This window comes from Delphinapterus leucas, chromosome 13, assembly GCF_059928025.1.
Source record: "Delphinapterus leucas isolate spDelLeu-1000000601 "Yukka" chromosome 13, BTC_Dleu_Yukka2, whole genome shotgun sequence".
Classification (NCBI taxonomy): domain Eukaryota; kingdom Metazoa; phylum Chordata; class Mammalia; order Artiodactyla; family Monodontidae; genus Delphinapterus; species Delphinapterus leucas.
The window spans coordinates 14243938-14267792 of record NC_143141.1 but is presented as its reverse complement, the minus strand read 5'-3'; the positions used below and the strand labels follow the sequence as shown (position 1 = coordinate 14267792).

Sequence of the window (23855 nt, the reverse complement as noted above, 5' to 3'; positions counted from 1 at the left end):
CTGGCTCTATGATTTTGACGATTCTATGTACCTCATAGAAGCAGAATCACTTTTGTGACAGGCATATTTCACTTAGCATAATGCCTTCAATGTTCATCCATGTTGTAACATGTCAGAACTTCCTTTTAAAAAAAAAAAATTATTTATTTATTTGGCTGCGTCGGGTCTTAGTTGCGGCATGCAGGATCTTTCATTCCGGCGTATGGGCTTCTTCTAGAGCACGTGGGCTTAGTTGCCCGCAGCATGTGGGATCTTAGTTCCCTGACCAGGGATCGAACCCGTGTCCCCTGCACTGGAAGGAGGATTCTTAACCACTGCACCACCAGTGAAGTCCCTTCCTTCCTTTTTAAGGCTGAATAATATTCCATTGTGTGTATTATATACCATGTTTTGTTTATCCATTCATCCTTCAATACACTTGGGGTTGCCTTTACCTTTTGCCTATTATAAATAACACTGTTATGAACAGGGATGTACAAATATCTGAGTCCCTGCTTCCAATTCTTACTTACCCAGAAGTGGAATTTCTGGATCATTTGACAATTCTATTTCCTGCCCCACCTTTTTACCTGTCTCTTAACTTTCTCCCCCAACCAAAACATACTCATCATCTATCTTGTTCTGCAAGAAACTGCTGTCAGAATGCTATCACTTGGAAAACATCTAATCGTGACAAACGTATTAAGAGCTGACAAGGCTTAACATATTACCCCTCCCAGGGACATTTGCACTTGAATAGAGGAACAGCTTAAAAATTAAACGTTTATTTATTTATTTTTGGCTGTGTCGGGTCTTAGTTGCAGCGTGCAGGCTCCTTGTTGTGGCTGACGGGCTTCTCACTAGTTGTGGACCACGTGCTCAGCAGTTGCAGCGCACAGGCTTAGTTCCCAGACCAGGGCTCAAACCCGTGTCCCCTGCATTGGAAGGCGGATTCTTAACCACTGGACTACCAAGCAAGTCCCAAACAGAGGAACATCTTAAGGAGAAGGAATGACTTCATCAAACTGGCTTTTCAAACAACAACAGGCTTGGGGTGGGACGGGGGACACTGGAGGTCAAAACAGACAAAACCTCTCAGGAACTCGTGTCACAGTATTTCTAGTGTTCTCTTTTCTCATCCCCCAAAATGTAGACTCCTCCCTCCTGCTCTGTTCTGGGTTCTATCATCAGTTACCTTCTCTGTTGTATTTAACTTGCCAACAGACAACATCCAACTATAAACCCTCTCAACAACCCCCTCCCTGGGGATTCCTCCTGCCAGGCACCGTGCTCAGGAGCTGGGGAAGCAGGGTGACCCTCATGGAGCCACTCTGGACAGCCCCAGATGGAGTCTCCTGTCTCTTAGGGCCTGTTCCTCCCTCTGGGCTTCCAGTGTCTTTTAATGCCCTTCAGTCTTTCCAGGGTCAAGGGTTTGGAGCACCTCAGGCTTATTTCTGCCTTCACCATGTCCACTTAACTCTGCACCCAGAACAGTTCTCCAGTGCGCTCTCTCCCACTCATCCCACCAGACTAACCCATCCGGGCCCTGCCCATCCCCTCTCAGGTCCTCCCACCTCCCGCCTGGCTGCATCTGCAGCCTGTGCTTACAGTGTGCGAGGCTCCCCACTGCCTTGGAAATGAAGTCAACGCTCCTCAGCCGAACTCTCCAAACTCTGACTCCAAATTACCTTTCTAGCCTCACCTCCCACTGCCCCCTGTCATGCACTCTTGTCGGACTGGATCGAGGGCTGTTTGCTGAACACAGCGTGAACTACCTTACCTGTGCCTCTGTGCCCCCAATCCCTCTACCCAGACACCTCTCTGGTTCTCCCACATGGCTCTCCCTCTGAACTCCCACTGCAGTTTATCTGCACACCTCCACAGCACGTCTCAATCTGAACTTGTCTCTGAAAAGCGCTGCTCTCCTAACAGCTGTCACAACCGTCTTCCTCAGCTGCCTGCTCATCCTCTCCGACCACCCCTCCCCCTTGCTCCCAGGTACCCCAACCTCCCAGAACCTCCTTCAGTGTCTGAGGACACAGTTCTTTGCGGCCCCAGGGCCTTCACACATGCCGGCTAACACTCTGCTTGGAACCAGGTTCCCCCCTGCCCCAACGCTTAATTACTCATCCTCCTTCAGATATCATCACGGCATGAAAGGAGCCACCCTTGAGTGCATTTCCCTTTTACACTCTCCTAGTGCCCATCACAGTTTGCATTTATAAATATCCATTTATTTGATTATTTAATTTACTGTTTTATTAGGTATGTTTATTTTTATTAAATTTATCTATTTTTTGCTTTTCACTCCATAGCTAAGGTCAATGACTGCCTATAATGTTCACTATTTTATCCCTGCTCCCCAGCAATATATCTGGCACATAATAGGGGCTAAAAGAAATGGATTTATTACATGAATTATCATTTTTCTCTTTGTAGCTTAGGCTACCTGCCTGAGAAGACTGGGGAAGGTCCTCATGAAACCTACACTTAATCCAGCCTCCCCACTCACTTACCTCCCTTTCGCTCTTTCTTAAAAAAGAGGAGATGGGGAGAAGGAGCTCTGAGAAACAATGCAAGGAACATAAGAAAAAACATTTTTAAAGATTATCAAGGGTACAGGCACTAGTCCCCTCCACCAGGAAGCCTACACAACCCAATGAACCAACCTTAGCCACTGGGGACAGACACCAAAAACAACGGGAACTATGAACCTGTGGCCTGCGAAAAGGAGACCCAAAACACAGTACATTAAGCAAAATGAGAAGACAGAGAAACACACAGCAGATGAAGGAGCAAGGCAAAAACCCACCAGACCTAACAAATGCAGAGGAAATAGGCAGTCTACTTGAAAAAGAATTCAGAATAATGATAGTAACGATGATCCAAAATCTTGGGAATAGAATGGAGAAAACATAAGAAAAGTTTAACAAGGACCTAGAAGAACTAAAGAGCAAACAAAAAGTGATGAACAACACAATAAATGAAATATAAAATTCTCTAGAAGGGATCAACAGCAGAATAACTGAGGCAGAAGAACGGATAAGTAACCTGGAGGATAAAATAGTGGAAATAACTACTGCAGAACAGAATAAAGAAAAAAGAATGAAAAGAATTGAGGACAGTCTCAGAGACCTCTGGGACAACATTAACTGCATCAACATTTGAATTACAGGGGTCCCAGAAGAAGAAGAGAAAAAGAAAGGGACTGAGAAGATATTTGAAGAGATTATAGTTGAAAACTTCCCTAATATGAGAAAGGAAATAGTTAATCAAGTCCAGGAAGCACAGAGAGTCCCATACAGGATAAATCCAAGGAGAAACACACCAAGACACATATTAATGAAACTATCAAAAATTAAACACAAAGAACAAATATTAAAAGCAGCAAGGGAAAAACAACAAATAACACATAAGGGAATCCCCATAAGGTTAGCAGCTGATCTTTCAGCAGAAACTCTGCAAGCCAGAAGGGAGTGGCAGGACATATTTAAAGTGATGAACAGGAAAAACCTACAACCAAGATTACTCTACCCAGCAAGGATCTCATTCAGATTTGACAGAGAAATTAAAACCTTTACAGACAAGCAAAAGCTAAGGGAATTCAGCACCACCAAACCAGCTTTACAACAAATGCTAAAGGAACTTCTCTAGGCAGGAAACACAAGAAAAGGAAAAGACCTACAATAATAAACCCAAAACAATTAAGAAAATGGTAATAGGAACATACATATAGATAATTACTTTAAATGTAAATGGATTAAATGCTCCAACCAAAAGACATAGATTGGCTGAATGGATACAAAAAAAAGACCCGTATATATGCTATCTACAAGAGACCCACTTCAGACCTAGGGACACATACAGACTGAGAGTGAGGGGATGGAAAAACATATTCCATGCAAATGGAAATCAAAAGAAAGCTGGAGTAGCAATTCTCATATCAGACAAAACAAACATTAAAACAAAGACTATTACAAGAGACAAAGAGGGACACTACATAATGATCAAGGGATCAATACAAGAAGATATAACAACTGTAAATATTTATGCACCCAACACAGGAGCACCTCAATACATAAGGCAAATGCTAACAGCCATAAAAGGGGAAATCGACAGTAGCACAGTAATAGTAGGAGACTCTAGCACCCCACTTTCACCAATGGACAGATCATCCAAAATGAAAATAAATAAGGAAACACAAGCTTTAAATGATACATTAAACAAGATGGACTTAATTGATACTTATAGGACATTCCATCCAAAAACAACAGAATACACATTATCCTCAAGTGCTCATGGAACATTCTCCAGGATAGATCATATCTTGTGTCACAAATCAAGCCTTGGTAAATTTAAGAAAATTGAAATCGTATCAAGTATCTTTTCCGACCACAATGCTATGAGACTAGATTTCAATTACAGGAAAATATCTGTAAGAAATACAAACATGTGGAGGCTAAACAACACACTACTTAATAACCAAGAGATCACTGAAGAAATCAAAGAGGAAATCAAAAGATACCTAGAAACAAATGACAATGAAAACACAACCCAAAACCCATGGGATGCAGCAAAAGCAGTTCTAAGAGGGAAGTTTATAGCAATACAATCCTACCTTAAAGAAACAACTCAAATAAACAACCTAACCTTACACCTAAAGCATTTAGAGAAGAAGAACAAAAAAACCCCAAAGTTAGCAGAAGGAAAGAAATCATAAAGATGAGATCAGAAATAAATGAAAAAGAAATGAAGGAAACAATAGCAAAGATCAATAAAACTAAAAGCTGGTCCTTTGAGAAGATTAACAAAATTGATAAACCATTAGCCAGACTTATCAAGAAAAAAAGGGAGAAGACTAAAATCAATAGAATTAGAAATGAAAAAGGAGAAGTAACTGACACTGCAGAAATACCAAGGATCAGGAGAGATTACGACAAGCAACTGTATGCCAATAAAATGGACAACCTGGAAGAAATGGACAAATTCTTAGAAATGCACAACCTTCCGAGACTGAACCAGGAAGAAACATAAAATATGAACAGGGCAACCACAAGCACTGAAATTGAAACTGTGATTAAAAATCTTGCAACAAACAATAGTCCAGGACCAGACGGCTTCACAGGCGAATTCTATCAAACATTTAGAGAAGAGCTAACACCTATCCTTCTCAAACTCTTCCAAAATATAGCAGAGGGAGGAACACTCCCAAACTCATTCTACGAGGCCACCATCACTCTGATAGCAAAACCAGACAACGATGTCACAAAGAAAGAAAACTACAGGCCAATATCACTGATGAACATAGATGCTAAAATCCTCAACAAAATACTAGCAAACAGAATCCAACAGCACATTAAAAGGATCATACACTATGATCAAGTGGGGTTTATCCCAGGAATGCAAGGATTCGTCAATATATGCAAATCAATGAACGTGATACACCATATTAACAAATTGAAGGAGAAAAACGATATGATCATCTCAATAGATGCAGAGAAAGTTTTCGACAAAATTCAACACCCATTTATGATAAAAATCCCCCAGAAAGTAGACATAGAGGGAACTTTCCTCAACATAATAAAGGCCATATATGACAAATCCACAGCCAACATCGTTCTCAATGGCGAAAAACTGAAACCATTTCCACTAAGATCAGGAATAAGACAAGGCTTCCCCCTCTCACCACTATTATTCAATATAGTTGTGGAAGTTTTAGCCACAGCAATCACAGAAGAAAAAGGAATCCAAATTGGAAAAGAAGAAGTAAAGCTGTCACTGTATGCAGATGACATGATACTATACATAGAGAATCCTAAAGATGCTACCAGAAAACTACTAGAGCTAATCAGTGAATCTGGTAAAGTAACAGGATACAAAATTAATGCACAGAAATCTCTGGCATTCCTATACACTAATGATGAAAAATCTGAAAGTGAAATTAAGAAAACACTCCCATTTACCACTGCAACAAGAAGAATAAAATATTTAGGAATAAACCTACCTAAGGAGACAAAAGACCTGTATGCAGAAAATTATAAGACACTGATGAAAGAAATTAAAGATGATACAAATAGATGGAGAGATATACCATGTTCTTGGATTGAAAGAATCAACATTGTGAAAATGACTCTACTACCCAAATTAATCTACAGATTCAATGTAATCCCTATCAAACTACCACTGGCATTTTTCACAGAACTAGAACAAAAAATTTCACAATTTGTATGGAAACACAAAAGACCCCAAAGAGCCAAAGCAATCTTGAGAAAGAAAAACGGAGCTGGAGGAATCAGGCTCCCTGACTTCAGACTATACTACAAAGCTACAGTAATCAAGACAATATGGTACTGGCACAGAAACAGAAATATAGATCAATGGAAACGGACAGAAAGCCCAGAGATAAACCCACGCACATATGGTCACCTTATCTTTGTTAAAGGAGGCAAGAATATACAGTGGAGAAAAGACAGCCTTTTCAATAAGTGGTGCTGGGAAAACTGGACAGCTACAAGTAAAAGAATGAAATTAGAACACTCCCTAACACCATACACAAAAATAAACTCAAAATGGATTAAAGACCTAAATGTAAGGCCAGACACCATCAAACTCTTAGAGGAAAACATAGGCAGAACACTCTATGACATAAATCACAGCAAGATCCTTTTTGACCCACCTCCTACAGAAATGGAAATAAAAACAAAAATAAACAAATGAGACCTAATGAAGCTTAAAAGCTTTTGCACAGCAAAGGAAACCATAAACAAGACGAAAAGACAACCCTCAGAATGGGAGAAAATATTTGCAAATGAAGCAACTGACAAAGGATTAATCTCCAAAATTTACAAGCAGCTCATGCAGCTCAACATTAGAAAAACCAACAACCCAATGCAAAAATGGGCAGAAGACCTAAATAGACATTTCTCCAAAGAAGATATACAGATTGCCAACAAACACATGAAAGAATGCTCAACATCATTAATCATTAGAGAAACGCAAATCAAAACTACAATGAGATATCATCTCACACCAGTCAGAATGGCCATCATCAAAAAATCTACAAACAATAAATGCTGGAGAGGGTGTGGAGAAAAGGGAACCCTCTTGCACTGTTGGTGGGAATGTAAATTGATACAGCCACTATGGAGAACAGTATGGAGGTTCCTTAAAAAACTAAAAATAGAACTACCATATGACCCAGCATTCCCGCTCCTGGGCATATACCCTGAGAAAACCATAATTCAAAAAGAGTCATGTACCAAAATGTTCTTTGCAGCTCTAGTTACAATAGCCAGGACACGGAAGCAACTGAAGTGTCCATCAACAGATGAACGGAGAAAGAAGATGTGGCACATATATACAATGGAATATTACTCAGCCATAAAAAGGAATGAAACTGAGTTATTTGTAGTGAGGTGGATGGACCTAGAGACTCTCATACAGAGTGAAGTTAAGTCAGCAAGAGAAAAACAAATACCATATGCTAACACATGTATATGGAATCTAAAAAAAAAAAAAAAAGGGGTCATGAAGAACCTAGAGGCAAGATGGGAATAAAGATGCAGACCTACTAGAGAATGGACTTGAGGATATGGGGAGGGAGAAGGGTAAGCTGGGACAAAGTGAGAGAGTGGCATGGACATACATACACTACCAAATATAAAATAGGTAGCTAGTGGGAAGCAGCCGCATAGCACAGGGAGATCAGCTCGATGCTTTGTGACCACCTAGAGGGGTGGGATAGGGAGGGTGGGAGGGAGGGAGACACAAGAGGGAAGAGATATGGGAACATATGTATAACTGATTCACTTTGTTATAAAGCAGAAACTAACACACCATTGTAAAGCAATTATAGTCCAATAAAGATGTTAAAAAATAAATAAATAAATAAAATAGCAAAGGGAAAAAAAAAAGATTATCAAGGGGATGGGGGAGAAATGGACTGGGAGTTTGGGGTTATTAGATGCAAACTACTACATACAGAATGGATGGACAGCAAGGTCCTGCTGTAGAGCACAGGGAACTATATTCAACATCCTGAGAGAAACCATAATGGAAAGGAATAGAAAAAAGAATATATATTTTTAAAAAGACTATCAATAATAAAGAACAAATTACATTCATGAAATAAGAACAAGATGATTTTTTTTAAAAAGATCAGAGAACTCTTTCCTGAAAGTTAAAATTAAGACAGCTAAAATAAAGAATTCGAGAAGAAATAGAAAATAAAGTTGAGCAAATTTCTCAGAAAGTAGAACACAAAGACAAATTGATGACGATAATGACAATAACATTTAGAACCTACATATACAGCAGTTACCATGTGCCAGGCACTGAATTAAGTCTCACAACTATTCTATGAGGAAGGTACTATGATTATTTGCAAAGTGAAAACAGGAAAGATAAAAAAATTAAAGGATCAGTCTGGGAAATCTAACAACTGACTAAAATCTTTCCTAACAACTGACTAAAATCTTTTCCTTTCAGAAAGAAATAGAAAATATAGTGGAAATGAAATGAAGACATCGACATACCCAAGAACTGAAGGACAAAGAAACAGAAGGGATAGAACCCTTGCTTTTTAGAAACCCATGTTGAAATATCTGCAGATGAAATTATATGATGTCTTGGATTCCCAGGGGAAAATACAGGGAGAGGCGGGGATACAGATGAAGTAAGACCAGCCAAGATTCTTGGATGGGCATATTAATTTTGACGTATCCATTAAGATATGAGTGGAGATGCCAACTATACACTGATAAAGTCAGGCCTGAAGATAAAGATTTGGAAATCAATGGCATTTAAAGGCATGAGGTTAGATGAGATCCCCTATGGGGAGAGAGGCAAGATGGAAAAGAGCAGAGGATCTAGAACAGAGCCCTAGAGTATTTTAACATACAAGTACCAAACAGCAGATACTTTACTTTTCAGGGGTGATAAAGCCACAATATAATACATATTTGAAACAACATAATATATTATTATGGATGTATACTTAAGGGATAAACAGGCTCTTGATATACGTTATGTTTACAGTTACGTTCATTACTGAAAGTACATGCTACAGGAGAAGAGATATTTTTCATGTAGATTAATGAATATTTGTGAGCTATAACTCATTGCAAAGATAGTTTGGAATCAGTACACAGGAAGAAAAGGTGAACAGAAGAGACTGGTCAAGCCCACTAGTTCCCAGGGAAATGTTATAACATTTCTCAAAAATTAAAAAGTCTGACAAAGGTTGGTGGAAAGGTATGGAAAAAAGAACCCTTATCCGCTGCTGATGGGAATACAAATTTGGAGAACAATTTTGCAATTCTAGCAAAATTTAAACCCAGCTGTTTTTAACCCAGCAATTCTACTTCTGAGTATACACCTGTCCTAAAGAAACACGTGTAAAAGTGAAAAGACACTCACGGCAGCACTGTTTAGTAATAGCAAAAACTGAAAACAGCCTAAATGTCCATCAACAGGGAAGAGAAAAATAAAATGTGAAACATTCACAGGACGGAATACCACCCAGTAGTTAAAAACATATTTATTTATCATATCAAACTATATTTATCATTATATCAATATATTTATCAAAATATATTTATCATCGTATCAAAATATATTTATCATTATATTTATGGGTATATTTCAACAGGACAATGATAAATGGGAAAAAAAAGATGCAGAATGGTACACACAGTATAATACCATTTATACAAATTTTAATATTCATGATAGTGGTTACCTCTGAGGAGGCTGAAAGAGAAGGGAATGGAACTGTAAAGGTGTATTAAAGAAGCTTCAACTTTAGTAATACTGCTTTCTTTTACAATATAAAAACTAAGGCGGGGAGAAGTGGGGGTGGGATGAATTGGGAGATTGGGACTGACATATATACACTACTATGTATAAAATAGATAACTAATGTGAACCTACTGTGTAGCACAGGGGACTCTACTCGATGCTGTGGTGTGGTGACCTAAATGGGAAGGAAATCTAAAAAACAGTGGATATATGTGTAAGTATGACTGATTCACTTTGCTGTACAGCAAGAAACTAACACAACATTGTAAAGCAACTATACTCTAATAAAAATTAATTTAAAAAAAACTGAGGCAAATATAACAAAATGTCAAATTGTGTTGGTTCTGGGTGTTAGGTACATAAACACGCACTATATTATCCTGTGTACTGCTATCTTTGCACCTGGGGAGAAAAAGAGTCTGTGAATACAGTGCTTTATTCATAGGGGGAAAAAGGGCAAAATAAGCTATATGTTTTTTGATGTTGATTCAGTAAAAGAAATGCTGAAAAATTTAAAAATAAGCTTATCATGGTCAACTGAACATGCATCTTTTCAGCATGTTGCAGAAAAAATGGAGTAAATATGAAGCTTTCAATGATGGCTGTAAAAGTCAAGTATATTTAGTTAAGCTTTCAAAATAACAGATAAGATTAGACTGTTTCTCCACAGTACTGAATACTTGGCTTGTCCAAAAGGCATATATCTAGGTTATATATCCAATATTTAAAGAGCCTAGATACATCACTTTAGGGCTGAAATAACACAGTTGTTAAAAGTTAAGAAGATATGGTACAAACAGTTGTGTTATTTTTTTTACTCTTTCTTAATCCATGGATTGTTTTCTTCAGTATCTGGAGAAAGAAACTGATATATTCACTATTAGGCACATTAAAAAAACCACATTCAAATGTTAAAACTGAACATAAAGAAATACCTTCAGAGCCAAGTACGACCAAATAATGAATTAAGTACTCATTTGGCACCAGCGTTTACATTGAAACATTCAAGTCTTCTAACTTTTGAGTGTGATGTACTCATCAATGTAGTAACTGACAGAGTTGAAGATATTCTTTTTTTGGCTGCACTGTGCGGCTTGCGGGATCTTAGTTCCCCGACCAGGGCTTGAACCTGGGCCACGGCAGTGAAAGCGCAGAGTCCTAACCACTGGACCACCAGGGCATTCCCTGAAGGTATTCTTTAGTGAAAAATTACCCTGTAATTTCTGAATCTGTACTCAGTCTAATTATCTGACAGTTATTTGCTGCTATTCTCAAAGAACTCTAATTCTGAGTTAGGATTTCTTCATTTAACCGAAAATAAGTAAGAAAAGAAACCAACTGGATGTAAAATTTAACCTATGCCTCAAGCTGTCAGTGATCTGGAGACAGATGCCTGTGGAAGATCACAATGGTATTATACTGGACACTGAAAGGTAACTAAATTATGTTTATTTTTAAATATTATAATGAGTTTTTGAAAATTAAATTGGGCGGTGCCCACTGGGTTGGCTGTGGCTTGTCCCCCTCTGACTTCCCCTCTGGAAGCGTGGACACTGCCACTGGGGCTTGGTGGTCGCACGTCAGAATCTCAAGCCTGGGACAATGGTGTGCATTCCCTGCATCGTCATTCTAGTTGTGCTCTGGGTCTACAAAAAGTTCCTGGAACCATATATATACCCTCTGATTTCCCCCTTTGTTAGTTGTATGTGGCCTAGGAAAGCTATAAGAGAATCCAATGATAAAAACAAAGGCAAAATAGACTGTAAGGGTGCAGACATAAATGGATTACCAACAAGAGGACCAACAGAAATCTCTGATAAAAAGAAAGACTTAAGTGACTGTCACAAAGGATCTCATTGTTTTAAAAATGGATCTGATAGGGCTTCCCTGGTGGCACAATGGTTGAGAGTCCGCCTGCCGATGCAGGGGACACGGGTTCGTGCCCCGGTCCGGGAGGATCCCACGTGCCGCGGAGCAGCTGGGCCCGTGAGCCATGGCTGCTGAGCCTGCGCATCCATAGCCTGTGCTCCGCAACGGGAGAGGCCACAACAGTGAGAGGCCCGCGTACCGCAAAGAAACAAAACAAAACAAAACATAAAATGGATCTGATAGTATGAAGCACCTTCTTTGTACTTGTCTCTGATCTTTTTTCCTGAGACCAGAATTTGGGCTAGATAGTTTACATATTTACCTGACACTAATCAGGAAATACCTGGTATTTGTATTTAAAATGTAGCTAGTTATATTTAATGACCTCATTCCTGAGTTCCTTTTTCATTAAAGTAGCTTTCATTTCTTTTATTGCAGTTTTAAAAATATGAATAAATAAAAGGTTCATGCCAGTAGACACTGTTACTGAATCAATCCCTAAAAATCCTTGGGCCTCTAGTTTTTATTCAGGCTCTTCAAATTTGAGGAGTATAATTTGACTGTGAAACAGTGCAGTGAAACTGTGCGGTGAAATGAAAGGTAGTTTTTGGAGATGACAATGACTTGAAACATAAAGATGTAATTATTGTCTAACTCAATGGAGCAGCTCATCTATGAGAGTAGTAATTACTGTTTATTGCTCTGAGGAAGACAGAAAAGACAGGGAAATGGGGTAACCTCTCTGAAAAATAGAACATCTTTAACATAAATGGCTAATGTATATTATAAAATTCTAATCCTTGTCGTATTCCTTCTATTCCTACGAATGTATTAAATATTCAGTTTAGCTTGTTGTTCTTTTTCTTTTAAAATATAAATATTTAAAAGTAAGATTTTTTAACCACATCAGAAATCAGGATTGTAATAGTGTGATGGCATCAGGATAGTTATGGAGGAGCAATATTTTTTTTCTTCTTTTTTAAAGTTTAGATTGTATCAGTTATTTTGTTCCATAATAAGACACTAAAATTCGTGGTTTTCAGCAACAGTGACGTGACTGCACAGTTATTTGCTGGTCTGGGCCTCTCCACATGATCTTTCATCCCGGGCCTCTTCATTTTAGTGTAAGGATCTATAAATATTCAAAGACGATGAGATGTATCTTTATAGAATATTTATTTTCTCTGAAGCAAGGAGAAGTTAGAAAGGACTCCCTGCCTTGGGTCCCCAGTGAAGTCCTGGGTCCTAACTGAGGCTCTGTGAAGCTGTGTCTGGTCAAGTCATTGATCCACCTTGGACTTCCTTTGATATAAATGTGTTTCAACTTTTCTGCCCCACCCTACCTGAGGGATAAGATAAATTCTCATTAGCAACTAAATCCAGTTGATTAATTTAGTTTGTTTTTTAAGGTATTAAAAACTATATTATGAAAATAGCAGATGTTCATAGTAGAACAATGCAAGGGCAGGTTAAATGAAAAGTTAATGTTCTTCCTCTACTCTCATTTCTTTGTTCTAGCTCCACAGATGTAACCACTATTAGCTTTTTGTATAGCCTTCTAGCAACTTTCTTTTTTTTTTTTTTTTTTTTTTTTGTGGTACGCGGGCCTCTCACTGTTGTGGCCTCTCCTGTTGCGGAGCACAGGCTTCAGATGCGCAGGCTCAGCGGCCATGGCTCACGGGCCCAGCCGCTCTGCGGCATGTGGGATCTTCCCGGACCGGGGCACGAACCCGCATCCCCTGCATCGGCAGGCAGACTCAACCACTGCACCACCAGGAAAGCCCTAGCAACTTTCTTAAAATATATCATTAAGAAAAAAAATTAAATTGATAGTACACATGTAAGCTGAATACCCAATACAGGGCCTGCAGGTTCCTAAGATGTAAGAAAGCATTAGGTTGAGAGTCAGAGATGAGGCAGAAAAGGAGGTGAGTGAAAGCCAAAGACAAACTTAGACTATTTAAAATCCTGCCTGGGGCAACTCTGGGCCTAGGGCCGAAGAAACTCTTTCCTTCATCCTCCCTCTAAGGTGTGGGCGCACTGCTTATGCCTATGACTCAACCCTCAGGTCACTTTACAACACTGTTCACGTGAGGAAATACAGTCTGAATTCTAAACAAAGTACATTTAGATGGAGATTTTCCCATTATTTCAACAACACTGGCAAAAGAAAATGAATAACAATAAAATAAAAATGAGAGTAATAAGTATATTTTGCTTTTGTATAACACTCCAATTAAGACAATGTAAGGAATAAAAACCAGAGCTAAGACTGTCCTTCCTCATATATACACTAACAAACGTAAGGTAGATAGCTAATGGGAAGCAGCCGCATACCACAGGGAGATCAGCTCGGTGCTTTGTGACCGCCTGGAGGGGTGGGATAGGGAGGGTAGGAGGGAGGGAGACGCAAGAGGGAAGAGATATGGGAACATATGTATATATATAACTGATTCATTTTGTTGTGAAGCAGAAACTAACACACCATTGTAAAGCAATTATACTCCAATAAAGATGTTAAAAAAAAAAAAAAAGACCTTCCTATTCAAGGAAACCAGTGTTATAATAACGGCAAGAGCATCAGCTAATGATGTGGCTGTAAGGTACCGCTGTCTTACCCAGCTGATTCTTCATCCCCATGAGCACGGAGTTCATGTGTGCTTTGGATGCATAGAGCTTGCTCACGGCCTTCCTTGACCTGATCATCTCCTTGGCCAGAACCACACAGACATCCTTCTGACCCTTCTTGGCAGCATCTTTCACAGATCGTTTCACTTTTTCTTCTTCTCTTTGGATATCTAAATTTATAACATAAGACAGAACATCAAAAAATTAAGGGTAAACCAGGAGAGTTATTGGCACTGAAATCTGTTCTTACTGTGATCTAAATGTATCTATTAAACAGGAAAACAGACAGGAGGATATAAACTAAATAAAAATAATTAATGGGTTGGTATTCATTATTTCCGGAAACACTAAAGTAATATAAGAGTAAACAGAGGGCTTCCCTGGTGGTGCAGTGGTTGAGAATCTGCCTGCTAATGCAGGGGACACGGGTTTGAGCCCTGGTCTGGGAAGATCCCACATGCCACGGAGCAACTAGGCCCGTGAGCCACAACTACCGAGCCTGTGCGTCTGGAGCCTGTGCTCCACAACAAGAGAGGCTGTGATAGTGAGAGGCCCACGCACCGCAATGAAGAGTGGCCCCTGCTTGCCACAACTAGAGAAAGCCCTTGCACAGAAACGAAGATCCAACACAGCCATAAATAAATAAATAAATAAATAAATAAAAGGCCAAGCATTTGAAGCCCTTAAAAAAAAAAAAAAGAGTAAACAGAAAAGTAAATCCTAATACACTACACAAAATTTCAAAACTGACTTTGCAAGCCCATTCTAACATCTGTTGGTACTGGTACTAAGGAACTTTAAAAATACTGTAAATGCGGGGAATTCCCTGGTGGTCCAGTGGTTGGACTCAGCCCTTCACTGCCATGGCCCTGGGCTCAATCCCTGGTTGGGGAACTCAGATCCTGCAAGCCGCATGGCATGGCCAAAAAGAAAAAGAATACTGTAAATGAATTCCAGAGCTTGCTCTCATAATCAATAAGTAGTATTCCCACAATTACAGGAGTACAACCTCAGTACATTTATTAATGATTTATAAAAACCTACAACTAAAGGAAAGCCTGAACATACAAAAAGTATCACATCAGTATCAACTAGAGGTAAGATATGTCTATGTTACGTGCTTTATGATTAGTAGAGATTTTTTCCAATTGTGGTAAAATATACATAACATCAAATTTACCATCCTAACCATTTTTAAGTACACAGTTCAGTGGTATTAAGTACATTCATATTGTTGTGAACCATCACCACCATCCGTCTCCAGAACTCTTTACAGTTTTCAACACTGAAACTCAAAGGCTTTAAATAATAACTCCCTATTCCCTCCTCCCACCAGCCCCTGGCAAATACCATTCCACTTCCTGTCTTTATGAATTTGACTACTCTAGGTACCTTATGTAAGAGGAATCCTACAGTATTTTGTGTGTGTGTGTGTGACTGGCTTATTTAACTTAGCATAAAGTCTTCAAGGTTCAGCCATGTTGGAGCATGTATCAGACACCCTGCTTTTTAAAGGCCGAATATTACATTGCATATATATACCAAATTTTGTTTATCCATTCAGCTATCGACAGACACTTGGGTTGCTTTCACAACCTTTAGCTATTGTGAATAATGCTGCTATGAACATGAGTGTACAAGTATCTTTTTGAGACCCTGCTTTCAAATCATTTGTGTATATACTTATATTACCATAGACTTCATGGCTTAAAAATCATGAATTTATTTCTCACAGTTCTGGAAGCTGGGAAGTCCAAGATCAGGGTTCCTAGTAAGAACCTACTTCCTGGTTTGTAGGTGAATGCCTTCTTGCTGTATCTTCACAGGGCAGAGAGTTCACCTCTTGTCTCTCCTCTTATAAGGGCACTAATACCATTCATAAGGGCTACACCCTCATGACCTAATTACCTCCCAAAGGCCCCACCTCCAAATACCATCACATGGGGATTAGGGCTTCGATGTATGAAATTTAGGGGCACACAAACCTTCAGTCTATAGCATTCTGCCTCTGCGTACCCCCCCCCCAATTTATGTCCTTCTCATATGCAAAATGCATTCATTCCAACCCAACAGCCTCAAAAGTCTTAACTCATTCCAGCATCAACTTTAATGTTTAAGTCCAAAGTCTCATCTAGATATTCTCTAAATCAGATATGGGTGGGACCTGAAGTATGATTCAACCTGAGGCAAAATTCTTCTCCAGCTACGAATTTGTGACAGGCATAGAATAATCATTCTTACTCCAAAAGAAAAAAACAGGAAAGAAGGAAGGGGTGACAGGTCCCAAGCAAGTCCAAAACCTAGCAAGGCAAACTCCATGAGCTCTTAAGACTCAAGAATAATCCTCTGTGAGTAGAGCCACAGAGGTAGAAAACAAACTTATTTTGTTTGGGGGTGGGGTGGGGGAGGGAGAATAAATTGGGAGATTGGGATGGACATATACACACTACTATATATAAAATAGATAACTAATAAGAACCTGCTGTATAGTACAGGTAACTCTACTCAATACTCTGTAATGGACTATATGGGAAAACAATCTATAAAAAAGAGTGTACATATGTATATGTATAACTGATTCACTTTGCTGTACAGCAGAAACGAACACAACACTGTAAATCAACTATACGCCAATAAAAAACAAGCAAACAAACAAGAAAAATAAGAATAAACCTCTTTGGTTTGATATTCTGACTTTCAGACCCACAAGGGTGGCAATCACCACGATGGCTGGTGGGGTACCACCATGCTGCAGCTTTCTGTGGGGGCCCCACCCAAGCTGAGGCTCTGCCAGGCAAGGGGTCTTTGGTTGGAGGCAGCCTAGCATATATAGGAACTGAGGTAGTGGCCCTGATGATGTCTGAATCAGATTTGGGGACATTCTTTCCTTTCCCTGAAGAAAAGTGCAAGTTAAAAGCCTAAGTTTTACTGTCTTGTCCTGTAAAATCTAAGAAGTCAGGCAGCCTTCCTTTATTCTGACCTGGATCCGTCCCCATCAGTTCAGACTGGCAGTGATCTCTCTGGAGTAGCTGATAAAATCCATGGGTCACACCCATACTAATCTCCTTATCAAATGGTCAGTCACATAGGTCAGCCGTACACTTGGTGTCTTCTGAACCAGCTTTCTCAGTTTTGCAATATGGACAAACAGAGATTATTCCAAATCTCTAAGTTCTGGTTCCACTTTGCTTAACAATTCCTTCTTCATTTCTCTCTCCTCGCATCTTACTATAAGTAGTCAGGAAGAACCATGCCATTCCTCCTATATTTTGCTTAGAAATCTCCTCAGCTAAACACACAATTTCATTGCTTGCAAGTTCTAATTTCCACAAAACACACTTCAGACCCTGAACACACTTCAGCCAAGTTCTTTGCCACTTTATCAAGAATTGCCTTTTCGCCACTGTCCAATAACATGTTTCTCATTTCCGTTTGAGATCTCATCAGAACGGCCTTTACCATCCATACTTCTACTAACATTACGTACATGGTTATTTATGTGTTCTCTAAGATGGAGGTTTTCTCTCCAGCTCTGTTTTTTTCCCGTAAGCCCTCACCAGAATCATCTTTAAAAGTCCACTCCTGGTGAACGAGGGTTTTGGTAGCACGCAACTCGAAATTCTTCTAGCCTCTACCCATTAACCTAGTTCCAAAGCTGCTTCCACATTTTATGTGTTTGTTACAGCTTCTTGGTACCAATATCTGTATTAGTGAGATTAGTCAGGCTGCTATAATAAAAGTACCATAGATTAGGTGGCTTAAACAACAGAAATTTATTTCAAACAGTTCTGGAAGCTGGGAAGTCCAAGATCAAGGTGCTGGCAAATTCAGTTCCTGATGGAAGCCCCCTTTTTCTGGTTTGCAGATGGATGCCTTCTTGCTGTGTCCTCTCACATGGAGGACAGATATTATTTGTCTTGTGTCTCTTCTGATAACAGCACTAATCTCGTTCATGAGGGCTCCACCTTCATGGACTAATTACTTGCTAAAAGCACCCCCCCCACCCCCGCTGCCCTCCACCAAATGCTATCACATTGGAGATTAGGGCTTCAACACATGGATTTGGGAAGGACACAAACCTTCAGCCCACAGCAATACTCGAAACTGGAATTTCTGGATCACATGGTAATTCTATTTTTAACCTTTTGGGCAACAGCTCTGTTTTCCACAGCTGCTGCACCATTTTACATTCCTGCCAATGGTGATCAATGGTTCTAACTTCTCCACATCCTTTGCCAACATTTGTTACTTTATGTTTTGTTTTGACTGATAGCAGCCATCCTAATGGGTATAAGGTGGTAGCACATCCTGATTTTGATTTATATTTCCCTAATGATTAGTGATGTTGAGCATCTTTTCATGTGCTTACTGACCACTGGTATGTTTTCTTCAAAAACTATTCTATAGACTTGAAAGGCTATTCAAGTCCTTTGTCCATTTTTGAATATTTATTTGGATGCGCCAGGTCTTAGTTGTGGCACACAGGATCTTCGTTGTGGTGTGCAGGATCTTTGGTTGCAGCACGTGGGGTCTTTAGTTGCAGCGTGTGGCATCTTTTAGTTGTGGCATGCAGGATCTTTTAGTTGCTGCATGTGGGATCTAGTTCCCTGACCAGGGACTGAACCCGGGCCCCCATTATTGGGAGTGTGCAATCTTAACCACTGGACCACCAGGAAAGTGCCTGAAAAGGGCTTTTTAAAGTTGAGTTTTACAAGGTCAGTTCTACGTATATTCTGCAAATATTTTCTCCCAATCTATGGGTTGCCCTTTTAGTGTTTTCTCTTTTTACTGTGTCTTTTGATTCACAAACTTTTTAATTTTCATGAAGTCTATGTGGTCTGTTATATTTTTTTGTTACCTGTGGCTTTCAGGTCATATCCAAGAAATCACTGCCAAACCCAATGTTATGAAGCTATGGCCCTGTTTCCTCCTAGGAGTTTTCTAGTTTTAGCTTTTACATTTAGGTCTCTGATCCATTTTTAATTAATTTCCATATATGGTTTTAGGTAAGGGTCCAAACTCATTCTTTTGCATGTGGAAATCCAGTTTACATATAGCACCATTAGTTGAGAAGGCTGTCTTTTCCTCACTGAATGGTCCTCACATATATTTGACCATATACGTGAGGGTTGATTTCTGGGCTCTCTATTTTATCTCACTGGTCTTTATGACTGTCTTCATGCCAGTAGCATACTGGTTTTATTTAGACAGTTTTGTAGGAAGTGTTTTTCCTTACAGTTTTATTGATATATAACTGACATACAGCACTGTATAAGTTTAAGGTACACAGCATGATGACTTACTGACAGAGATCATGAAATGATGATCACAGTAAGTTAACATCTATCATCATATAGACAGAAAATAAAACACAGAAAAAATATTTCTTCCTTGTGATGAGAACTCAGGATTTACTCTCTTAACAGCTTTCATATATAACCTACAGCAGTGTTCATTATATTCATCCTGTCATACATTACATCCCTAGTACTTATCTTATACTGCAAGTTTGTACCTTTTGACCACTTTCATCCAATTCTCACTCCCCCCAAACCCCGACTCTGGTGACCACAAATCTGATCTCTTTTTCTATGAGTTTGTTTGTTTGTGGTTTTTTGAACTATAATTGACCTACAACACTACGATAGTTCCTGGTGTACAGCACAGTGATTTGGTATTTCTGTACATTACAAAATGATCACCACAATAAGTCTAGTTACCATCTGTCATCATACAATGATACTACATTATTATTGACTATATTCCCCACTCTGTACATTTTACCCCTGTGACTCATTTATTTTGTAACTGGAAGTCTGTACCTCTTAATCCCCCTCACCCATTTCACTCATTTACCTGCGCCCCTCCCCTCTGGCAACCATCCGTTTGTTCTCTGTATCAATAACGGTTTCTGTTTTGCTATGTTTGTTCATTTGTTTTGTTTTTTAGATTCCAAGTACAAGTGAAATCATATGGTATTTTCTTTCTGTCTTAATTTCACTTAGCATATTACCCTCTAGGTCCATCCAGGTTGTCACAAACAACAAGATTTCAGTCCTTTTTATGGTTGAGTAGTATTCTAGCTTATATATGTCTATACACACACCACATATTTATCCATTCATCTATCAGGGGCACTTAGGTTGCTTCCATATCTTGGCTACTGTGAGTAAGGCTGCAATAATCATAGGAGTGAATATATCTTTTCAAATTAGTGTTTTTGTTTTCTTTGGAAAAATACCTAGAAGTAAAATTGCTGGATCATATGGTAGTTCTAATTTTTTGAAGAACCTCCATGCTGTTTTCTGTAGTTGTTGCCACAATTTACATTCCCATCAATACTGCACAAGGGCTCCCTATTCTCCACATCCTAATCCACACTTGTTTGTTGTCTTTTTAATAATAGCCATTCTCACAGGTGTGAGATGGTATCTCACTCTGGTTTTGATTTGCATTTCCCTGATGATTAGTGATGCTGAGCATCTTTTCTTGTGTCTGTTGGCCATCTGTATGTCTTCTTTGGAAAAATGCCTATTCGGGTTCTCTGCCCATTTTTAAATCAGTTTTATTGCCTATTTGAGGTCTTTTGTGCTTCCATATAAATTTTAGAATTATTTGTTCAGTGAAAAATGCCACTGGAATTCTGATACGTACTGAAATGAATCTATACATGGCTTCAAGTAGTATGGCTATTTTAATAACATTAATTCTTCAAATCCACGAGCATGGTATATCTTTCCATTTGTTTCTGTCATCTTCAGTTTATTTCATCAGTGTCTTATAGTTTTCTGAGTACAAGTTTTTTACCTCCTTGGTTAGATTTACTCCTAGGTATTTTATTCTTTCTGATGCAATTGTAAATGGAATTGTTTTCTTAATTTCTCTTTCTGACAGTTTGTTGTTAGTGTAAGAAACACAACAGATTTCTCTGTATTAATTTTGTATCCTACAACTTTACTGAATTCATTTATTATTTCTAATAGTTATTTGGTGGCATCTGCAGGATTTTCTACACATAGTATCATGTCATCTTTAAATAGTAACAGTTTTACTTCTTCGTTTCTAATTTGGATTCCTTTTATTTCTTTTTCTGGTCTGACTGCATGGCTAGGACTTCCAATGCTATGTTAAATAAACAGGGCAAGAGTGGGCATCTTTGTCTTGTTCCTGATCTTAGACGAAATGTTTTCAGCTTTTCAACCTTGAGTATGATGTTGGCTATGGGTTTGTCATAGATGGCCTTTATCATGTTGAGTGATGCTCCCTCTTTTCTCACTTTGTTGAGAGGTTTCATCATAAACAGATGTTGAATTTTGTCAGAAGCTTTTTCTGTATCTATTGAGATGACTGTATGATTTTTATTCTTCAGTTTATTAATGTGGTATATCACAATGTCTAATTTGCATAAAGTGAACCATCCTTCCATCCTTGGATAAATGCCACTTGATCATGGAGTATGATCCTTTTAAATGTACTGTTCAATTTGTTTGCTAATATTTTGTTGAGAATTTTTGCATCTATGTTCATCAGTGATATTGGCCTGTACTTTTCTATTTTGTGTGTGATATCTTTGTCTGGTTTTGATATCAGGGTGATGATGGCCTCATAGAATGAGTATGGAAGCATTCCTTCCTATTCAAATTTTTGGAATAGTTTTTTTTTTTTATTTTGTTGGTGTGGTGTATTACATTGACTGATTTTCATAGGTGAACCATCCTTGCATTCCAGGAATAAATCCCAGTTGGTCATGGTGTATAATCCTTTTGAATCCTGTTTGCTTGTATTTTGTTGAGGACTTTTGCATCAGTGTTCATAAGGAGTATTGGTCTGTAGTTTTCTCTTCCCGTAGTGTCTTTGTCTGGCTTTGCTATGGGAAATGCTGTCCTTAGAGAACAAGTTAGATAGTGTTCCCTTTTCTTCAAGTTTCTGAAGAAGTATGAGAAAGATTGGTGTTAGTTCTTTAGATGTTTAGTAGATATCACCAGTGAATACATCAGGTCTAGGACTTTTCTTTGTTGGGAGAGATTTTTGATTACTGATTTAATCTCAAGAGTTATAAGCCTATTCAGATTTTCTATTGGTGTTTCAGTATTGGTAGATTTTATAATTCTATGAATTTGTCCATTTCATCTAAATTATCCAATTTTTTTAGTGTACAATTGTTCATAGTACTCTCTTACATTTTTTATTTCTGTAGAATCATAGTAGTGCTCCAACTGTCATTTCTGATCTTAGGAATTTGATTCCCTCTCCCTCTCCCTCCTCCTCCCTTCTTCCCTCCCCACCACCATCAATCTAGCTAAAGGTTTATCAGTTTTGGTGCTCTTTTGAAGAACTCACTTTAAGTTTCTTTGATTTTTCTCTCCTGCTTTTCTAGTCTTTATTTCTTTTTCTCTGATCTAATCTTTCTTATTTCCTTCTTTTTGTTAGCTTTAGGTTGAGTTTTTTCTTCTTTTTCTGTAAGTTGTAAAGTTAGGTTGTTGATTGAGATCTTTCTTCTTTTTTAATGTAAAGCATCTTTATAGCTATAATCTCCCTCTGAGCTTTTGCTGCATCCCAAAAGTTTTGATATATAGTGCTGTGGTTTTCACTCATCTCTAGGTATTTTCTAAATTTCCTTCTTATTTTTTTTAAACTGATTGAGACTTGGTTTTTGGCCCAACACATGGTCTATCCTGGAGAATGTACCATGTGCACTTAAGAATGTGTATTCTGTTGTTGTTGCATTGAGTATTCTGCACATGTCTATTCTGTATATGTCTAATAGTATTCTGTATGTGTCTGTTAGTTCATTATAGTGTTTTTCGAGTCCTCTTTTATCTTTATTTATCTTCTGTCTGGTTATATCCAATTTTGGGAATGGGTTATTAAAATCTTCAACTATTGTTGTAGATCTACTTCCCTTCATATATTTTGATCATCTATTATTAGGTGCATAGATTACATCTTACTGTATTAAAACTTTTATTAACATATAATGTCCTTCTTTGACTCTTGTAATCTTTTCTAATTTAAAGTTTATTTTGTGCTATATCAGCACAGCAATCTCCACTCTTTTGGTTACTATTTCCACGGAATATCTTTTTCCTTCCTTTCACTTTCAACCTATTTGTATCTTAGTGTACACTAGGGTCATTTTGCCCCCATTCTGCCAAACTCTGCCTTTTAATTGGAGAGTTTAATTCATTTACATTTAAAGTGATTACTGATGAGGGGGGGCTTAATTCTGCCATGTTGCAATTTTTTCTGTAGGTCTTACAGCTTTTTCATCCTTCATTTCCTGCATTAATGTCTTCTTTTGTACTTATCTGTTTCTTTTCTTATGGTGAAACTTCAAGTCCCTTTTCATTTGCTTTAGTGTATAATTTATATCTACCTTCTTTGTGATTACCCTGGTGAATGCACTTAATATCCTAAAGTTGTAACACTAATTTGAATTTATATTAGCTTAACTTTAATAGTATGCAAAAACTTTACTTCTATACAGCTCTGTCCCCATCCCCATACAGCTACTGATGTCACAAAAGCACATTTTTCTGCACTGTGTTCAAAAATATAGCCTAATTTTTAAAAAATGCACA

The 23855-nt window shown here is 38.4% G+C and overlaps 1 protein-coding gene and 1 pseudogene across 3 annotated transcripts in view; one reads left to right on the top strand and one right to left on the bottom strand.

Annotated features, from left to right (window-relative positions):
* The window catches only part of RNF103 (ring finger protein 103), a 127466-nt gene that overhangs the window by 21172 nt on the left and 82439 nt on the right, over positions 1-23855 (bottom strand). For all 3 annotated transcript variants that reach the window (XM_022556039.3, XM_089922848.1, XM_022556041.3), the window contains one exon: positions 14265-14444. In XM_022556039.3, the coding sequence (XP_022411747.1) occupies positions 14265-14444 (180 nt within the window). The remainder of the gene's footprint in view (positions 1-14264; positions 14445-23855) is intronic.
* On the top strand, positions 11221-14518 carry LOC149747695 (UPF0729 protein C18orf32 homolog pseudogene; annotated as a pseudogene).